The sequence below is a fragment of the Limulus polyphemus genome, unplaced genomic scaffold (assembly GCF_000517525.1).
Source record: "Limulus polyphemus unplaced genomic scaffold, Limulus_polyphemus-2.1.2 Scaffold2396, whole genome shotgun sequence".
NCBI lineage: Eukaryota > Metazoa > Arthropoda > Merostomata > Xiphosura > Limulidae > Limulus > Limulus polyphemus.
In genome coordinates, this window is record NW_013668006.1 from 17,881 (window position 1) to 26,243 (window position 8,363).

The window sequence follows — 8,363 nt, forward strand, 5'->3', positions numbered from 1 at the left end:
AGTAGTTGTATACTAAAAGCTATCTGGAAAGCATAGCTTATCAGAATCTGCAGTTCGTGATAAAACGTGGCAGATGAATTCAGACAGTGTTGCCATAAGTGAGACAAGATCGAATACTTTTTTACAAATACAGAAGTCTTTTCAGGTAAGGTGTTTGTCGAATATTACTTCAAGATATTTTACTGTATTGGACAACTACATGGGAATATTCTCGATTTGAATATCAACAAAATGATGCGAATTACTTTGGTTTTTCTAGCATTAATGGCAAGGTGTCAGTAGCGGCTCCAATCATGACGGTGTTGACCACAGTCTGTAAAAGTTTGTTGAGAGTGACTATTGTCTGGCAGGTGGAAATTATGGCTATGCCATTGGCGTGTTGAAAGAGATGGACTGTAGATTTAGGGATGGGCATATCATCAACATATAGTATATAAAGCAGAGGTTACAGAACTCCTGCATCCAACAAAAAAAAAAACAAGAATGAACGTACTAGATAAAGACAGTTGTCTGTTGTTTAAGAAGAAAGAAGTGTATAAGCCAAACAAAAGTAAACGGAAGCCATTCGGTAAAATTTATAGATGAAGCCAAGATGCATAACAGAGTCAAAACTCCTTCATAGTCAAACAACAGCAACAACAACGTGAAGGTATAGATGAGTTCAAATTATTCAAGAGGATGTCTGAAAATTTAAAAAAGTTTATCCAGTGCTAAAAGGTAAGGGTAAAAGCCAGCTTTAACACTTTAACAGAGCAAGTTGTGGTCTGTAGTAAATGTATAAAAACATGCAAACAAAAATTGTTTTTTTATGTAAATAAGAACACTAGTCAGGCTAATTAGACGATATGGTTCATCTTATATCAGAGGCCTGGCAAGTTTAAAAAAACAGTTGGCATCTCTCAAGAGACAGTATAAAAACCCTTGTGTGAAGCATAAAGAAGTAAAACATTGCCAGGGGAATAAGGAACCTCAATGGGACATGCTGAAGATGCAAGTAGGTTATTCTATTTGGATCAGGTACAATGTCGCATCTATTGCTGAAAGTTTGTTGAATATCACGAACAGTAATAGGTATAGTCAGAGAAAAGTCCTCCAGTTAATGAGGATGGATTGAGTTCAGGGAGAGAAAAAAGAGCTTGACGAAGGACATCTGTGACTTCTTTACGGTCCAGCGAATGCTTATTTGGATCATGCAAGTGCAATTCTAGAAAAAAGGCAAAGATATCTGCTTTATCAGTTGAGGAAGTAAGTGCAAAAAATAGGATAATACCTTGAACTGTTTTGGCTTGTCAGCAAACAAAATTTTTTTCCGATAGTAGGAAGAATTTGTAGTGTTACAATGTGCATTATAGAGATAATACCACCATTGAAGCTTCACTGGTCGAACATGGTTACAAACTGTTTGTTACAGAACATGATGTCTAGATAGAAGAATAGTCTCTATAACGCTGAAATCCCATAAACATGTCGAAGAAAGACGCAATAGATCCAATGCATGACATAGTAATGCCAGTCGATGAAGTCTGTATTATGAAGGTGGATAGCAAATGAAATGACAGAAATAAGAAGAGTTGAGTGTGCCAACCAACGTATGAGCACAATCAAGAGTAGAAGGATTAAAGTTTAAAGGTAGAACTGTACGTATGATATCAGATAAGAAAGCTGACGTAGTGGCATTGCAAAGGTCTAAAAAAAAGGGAACTGCTTATATCAGTATGGTCATACATATGACGACTCCTGAGTTAAACCTTGATGCGAAGATGATCATTTCCTATCATATATATATATATATATATATTATGCTGATAGAAAAATGGAAGTGAAGATTAGCCAAAAATAAAATAAAACCTAAAGAACAATTTGACTCAAGTCAGCTAGGATAAGGGAATATAAGAAGGAACAAGAAATATGATACAGAGTGACCCAAAATTGATGAAGTTCTAGTTAGATCAACTATAATAATTGATATATGCCATAATGATGTAACTGTGAAACATACCATCCAAGGAGTAGAAAAAAATCATATAGCATTTTGACTTCAAGGCGACCATATGATGTAACAAAAATGGTAATTATGGATTGAAAGTAGAATATAACTAGAATATGTACTGGATGTGTTCTGATGAAGAGAATGAATCCAATAGAGCAAATGAACACGACTGCACTCCACCTCAACAAGTACCCGATGGTTTATATATATAGACAACTGTTACCAAATGATGGCCACACAAGCGGTCGAAACGTTGCAGTAAAATGAATAACAAAAAAGAAGAATAAATAATTGACTGAAAAGCTCTTGAAATTCATATAGTGATGTATGATTACTGTGTAGGTATATGATATTTCAAAACACTATACATATACAATTTTCTCTACCACTTTATGAAACCTAGTCTTATTATTTCGATAAGAGAGGACAATGGCATCTTCTGGTTTGCTAGCCTATCATCTTATAAACTGTTTGTTATGGTAGGGAGGCAGCTAGTCATCACCACCCACCGCCAACTCTTGGGCTACTCTTTTATCAATGAATAGTGGAATTAACAATGGGATGAAATGACAACTCTTGTTCAGGGTCACCGATGAAGGGTAGAATTCCCCCAAAACCGTTATCACTCAGTGGTTAAGTAGTAAACCGAATGTTAGATTGGGCTTCACGTTTACTTTTTGATGTGATACTTCATTCGCATTTCACACTGTTGGGCACTTAAGTAAGTTATTTAGCGTTCTATCTGTTATTTTGCTCTGATGAAGAGGTGACATAAGTCCGAACACTAATACTTAAAGTAAGTGTTTGTAACATTACATTATATAAACACTGTTGATGACAACGTAACTCTTTTCGTTTAATACTAACAACATCGTGTTACGACAGCGGAAGTCACGTGACACTAGTAACACATCATGAACTTCTAGAACGTTCAATTCCCTTCCTGAAGTCTCGGGAGTTTACTAGATTTCGATATTCTTGTACATATAAGACGGTCAAGACGTGACGGCAACAATGGGTAATTGAACTGCGAAAAGAGATAGAGACGTATTGTTGAGTCGAGCACGTGAGACGTTCGTTGTGAATTATAGCGTTTGTTATAGCGCGACTGTGGAAAGTAAGTGTATTGCAAAGTTGTATTCAGAAAGAATAAACCAGTTTTATTTAAGAAAGGACTTGTATCGCTAAAGTTCTTCTGAAAGAAGTTTTACGGAAAATTAACTAACGAACGGGGGCGTAACAATATTATGTCTTTAATAAAGTTTGGAGACGACTTGTTAAAGGCATCTAAGAAATAACTTCATTACAAGTTTAACATGTACTTGATGAAGACAAAAACCTTGTCGAAACGTTGTACATTTATTACTATGTTAAATTTTATTAGTGTGTGTGTTTTATAGCAAAGCCACGTGTGCCTATCTGCTGTGCCCACTGAGGGAAAACGAACTCCTGAGTTTAGCGTTGTAAATCCATAGACTTACCGCTGTCCTACCACGCTACCTCTATTAATCACAAAGTGTGTTCTTTGTCATCAAACACATGTTTGTATGTGTTTTTAACATTATTGTAATCTATATATGCTTATACTATATTGTGTATGTGTTTTTGTATATTTACATGGATATGTTGGCAATTGTAGCTGTATTTGTATTGTATGTGTATAGCCACTTTAAAAATTAAAATGTAATTCTCCATTAATATTAAGTAGCGCCATCTCTCGCATTGTTCCTATCGACCAATCAAAAAATATGTATCACGCGTAACCAAAAATGTAAAGTTATGAAATCTTTGACACTTAAAAAGTATAGAATTTAAATAATATATATAATGGGGCGTTCTTCTAAAGATAAACGAGACGTTTATTATAGGCTTGCTAAAGAAGAAGGATGGCGGGCGAGAAGTGCATTTAAACTTCTTCAAATTAATGAAGAATTTTGTATTTTCGAAGGTAGGCCTGATGGACGTAATATTTTCCTCTACAAATTACACTTTTGACTAATTCTTATTCGACATGACAGACCACTAAATTCTGTACGTCTAGCTACAAGTCTGTCGGTCTAGTGCATTGTGTGAAATTTATCGTTCGTATAAATTTTACTGACTTTTACTCTTAGCAAGAAAATTTGGCTCGCCTTCACACAGGAGCGTCAGAGTGTGTGTGTACATTATAATATTAATTATTATTTTAACATTTAATTTATTGCAATTTTAATTATGAAATGCATTTCTTCATTGTTTATTACATACTTTTATATGTTACACTCGATTATAAGAAATTTATATCATCTTCACAGTTATTCACTTATTGTAAGTTTCTCAATGTATTTTGTAGGTTATCGATTTAAATACGTGTAAAACTGTAAAATGTAATTGATATACATATGCTTTGACAACACAGATTATTAGAGGAATTTGCTATACATCTCAAAGCAAGGTTAAATTTTTTCCAGCGTATATTTCAAGTATTACCTTTTAATATACGTAACTTTCATAAACGGAGTAGCAAAATAACTGTATATATATAACCATATAACCATAATTTAAAATAAAGGAAAAGTAAAGGTCTCTTATTTTTGTCTTTAATTAATTTTTTGAGTCTACATGTTTTCCTAACACACGTATTTTTAGATAAATACTGAATGGTATCATGTGTGCATCATATTGAGATTTTTTTTCTTCTGCAGGTGTCAAAAAAGCTGTTGATCTGTGTGCAGCTCCAGGTAGTTGGAGTCAAGTTCTTTCTCGGAAACTAAGGTGTGATTGCCTATATTTTGCTAAAGTGCTTTACTGTAAGGACTATTTACATGTTTTTTGCTAGATATATATAGGCCATTGTAGACTAATTATATAGGTATGGTAATAGTTAATATTCAAGGAAATAAAACTTTGTGGCTTATAAAATTATATATACACAGATAACACTACTAGCAGTGTTAGTGTCTTCAAAGTATGTAATTGTCAACAACAAAGTAACATGCAAGTTATTTATGTATAACAATGATATGGATTTCTTTATTGTATTGTATTGTCATCTATATGACTTTCTGCACATGATTTGCAGTATCTTTTGAACAAAACCTGAAAGAAGACTTAATTTTGCAATGTACACAATAAATAATGTTTCATCTTAAATCAAAAGATGTGCAACTAACCCTTTGTAGTCTGGCACCAATACTGTCCTTGACAATTGCAGAACAATATATAGTTTAAAGAGTTATTCTGTACAAATATTCTGCTAAAGTGATGAATAACTTTTATATATATGTAAAATTTTAGCTGCTCAGTTAGAAGTTTCATCTGTTTGTTAATACATACATGTAAAATGTATGTGGTTATATTTAATGATTAGTGAACTCTTAAGTAGTATAACGTTCTGCCAGCTTAAATGAGTTATTTTTTAAAATTGATATAATGAAATGTTATGTAACAGCAAGGGTACCCAACTGATAAGACAATGCATTCTAATCTTTATAAGTAGGAATGTACAAAAATATATTTAATTAATTATATTGATTGCCTCATTTAATTTTTAGTTTCACTCTTATGTATGCAACTTTCTCTGATCAGCAGTTAATATTAGTTAAGATTTACAATTTTATATGTGAATTCAGTCAAAAGCCAAGATTATGGTAATGGATAATGGATCTTTAAATTGATCTAATTTATTAGTTTAATGAATAGTCAGATTACTCAAAGACTTCAACCATAAGATCTGTAAAAACTATCATTAACTATTCAATCAAAGAATATATATGCTGGAAATTTAACTAGTGGAAAAAAGTGTAAAATTTACAACAACACTTAAATTAATTAAATTTGAACTTGCATGTGATATTGAGGAATTTTTTGGAAATTTCAGCTTAAAGAGTTATTCAAATATTTAAATTATGAACATGAGACATTAGTATGTAATAGATCAAATTTACAACTTAAAGAGTGATTGTGATAAATGCTTAGATAATTTCATTGACTTGATAAAATCATACTCACTGGAAAAAGACAAAAATATGAAAAATAGAAAGAACCTTAAAAATCATAATTAAATTATCATTAAACCAGCAGACAAAGGAGGTGCTACAGATATTATGAATAAAGAATAGTATTTAGAATTAGTATGCATTAACTAAACATGAAAGTTAGTTACTAATTCCTTCAAGAAAATATAGAAAGAAACATTATACCACAAAATAAAAAAACCTGAAACATAAATTCTATAATAACAAATAAGTAATTGGGCTACTTAAAAAGGTTTAAGGAAGAACAAACTATCTCTTATTTGCTTCCCAAGATCCACAAAGATAACAAAATTTGGGAAACTGTACATAAACAAAAGTTTCTTCATATAAAAGTATTCCAACCTACAGATTCAAAATTAGGATATAACATATAACATAAAGTTGAAAAATGACAAGGGATCTGTTGGTCTATTTAGGCTATCCCTTCCACTAAACTTAACTTAAAAAAAATATATATATATATAAAATAAAAACTGAAAACCAGATTTTAGCATTCAAATATTTATTAATTTAGCCTTCCCTTAAATTTACTGCATTCACTACCTCTGAAGGCAACCTGTTCAAAGGCAAACTACCCTGTTAAAGAAATAAAGCTGTCTTACCTGAAGATGACTCCTACCCTGCCAAAATTTATATTTGTGTCCCCTTGCCCAACCATTCTCACCATTACATTAAAAAAAAGATGATATATTGTCATTATTAATCCTCTTAATTACAGAAACATAAAGAAAAAGATATGGAAAGGAAAACCCATCTTATTACCATACACACATTCCAAATATTTCAGTATCTTCAATGTAGTTTGCTCAAATATTGGAATATTAAAACATAATCAAAATCTGAATAATTCTGTATCTGAGAAAAATACAATCCAAAAGGTAAGGCAGCAAATGAACTTTGAAAAAAAAACTTTTAACGTGTGCAAAAGTTACAGGGAGAAAGGAAGATATGACCTTGAATATTTGCTGTGACAAATTACAAACCAGAAAATAAATCTATTTTACAGTAGGAAAGACCTTCAAAGTTAATGTCAGCATGAACTGTAAATCAGAAAATCTTGTATAATGTAAAATATATAACAACTTCCATGAAAATTGCATTGATCAAACCAGAGTGAAAATACATTGACTACAAAGTTGGGATTTATCAGCATGTGTTATATTATTGAGTGAACTTTTTGACTCTTCTTGAAACTTTCAGTGAACAATTTTTAAGTTGTTTATTTTACAAAATGATTTCAGACCATTAAAAGAGCAGAAAGCATAAGAAAATGTTAAGCTTGTATATATTTATGTCTCTTTTAATTTCTATTTATGAATTTTTATCTTTTATTCTATTTTTTAAATTTTGATTTGTAACTTTGATGTTGTATTTGAAATTATTATTAACATCTGAAGAGTCCATCTTGGATGACAGTGCTTACATAAAGGATTAATGCAGTTATCTTGTTATTCTGAAAGGACTTATTGATAGATGTATACATGTATGTTCATAAATACATAAACTTTATTATTTCTTTAATTAAAACACTTATATGCATGTGTATGTAAATATTAAAATAATTTTTTATATTAAGTTTACTCTTCATAACTGAGTGGTACTGATTTGCATATAAATAATACAGATAGTCCAAGCTCATGAGATTGCTTTCAGAAAGACAGCCTTTGAGACCCAGCAGTACCAAGTCTTTGAAACCATTGCTATCGTGATAACCTTAATATGTTTGATGAGTGGGTGACTGACCAACCAACTTTAGCTACCTTGTTTCCACCAACCAACCAATATTGTTTAAACCAACTTAATTGTGTGTGTATGTTACTTGAAATCAGTCTATTTGATACTGTGCTTGCAAACACATCACAGCTTTAAAGGGACAGTATATTATAACCTTATGTCTCTGTGAGGCTTTCAGTTATTTTCCGAGGGATAGCATTATGCAGATCAAAGAAACTCCAACAAACTCTGGGAGATTTGGGCTCTCTGACATGACAATACTACATTTTAATCATGTAAATATTTTATTCCGCTAATGATTTGCAAATTTCTAAAGATTAACTTGTCATTTTCATTCCTCAAAAGACTGTTTTCTGACTAATTTAGAGTAGTACCGACACTTAAAAGTGATGAGATTTATATAAATTAATTTTGATGCTTTGAAACATTTTATCTGAATAGTTTATGAGAATATACTACTTATAAATTGAATTAATTATACAACATATACGAGGCCTGTGAGAAAAGTATCCGACCTTTTTTTTTTTTGCGATAACCTGATGGATTTGAATCAAGCGCGCTTGCATGAGCCGACCTTGAACCTTCGTGCGCATGCCTGAATTTTTTCCCGCTTGTTGATTGCA

The 8,363-nt window shown here is 31.7% G+C and overlaps 1 protein-coding gene across 1 annotated transcript in view; it reads left to right on the forward strand.

The window, feature by feature from the left end:
* Positions 1-3,737: 3,737 nt before the first annotated feature.
* Positions 3,738-8,363, forward strand: part of LOC106466849 (putative tRNA (cytidine(32)/guanosine(34)-2'-O)-methyltransferase) — a 15,551-nt gene continuing 10,925 nt past the window's right edge. Inside the window, exons 1-2 of the mRNA XM_013927152.2 lie at positions 3,738-3,938; positions 4,675-4,744. Of these exons, the coding sequence (XP_013782606.1) occupies positions 3,818-3,938; positions 4,675-4,744 (191 nt within the window). The 5' untranslated portion in view covers positions 3,738-3,817. The remainder of the gene's footprint in view (positions 3,939-4,674; positions 4,745-8,363) is intronic.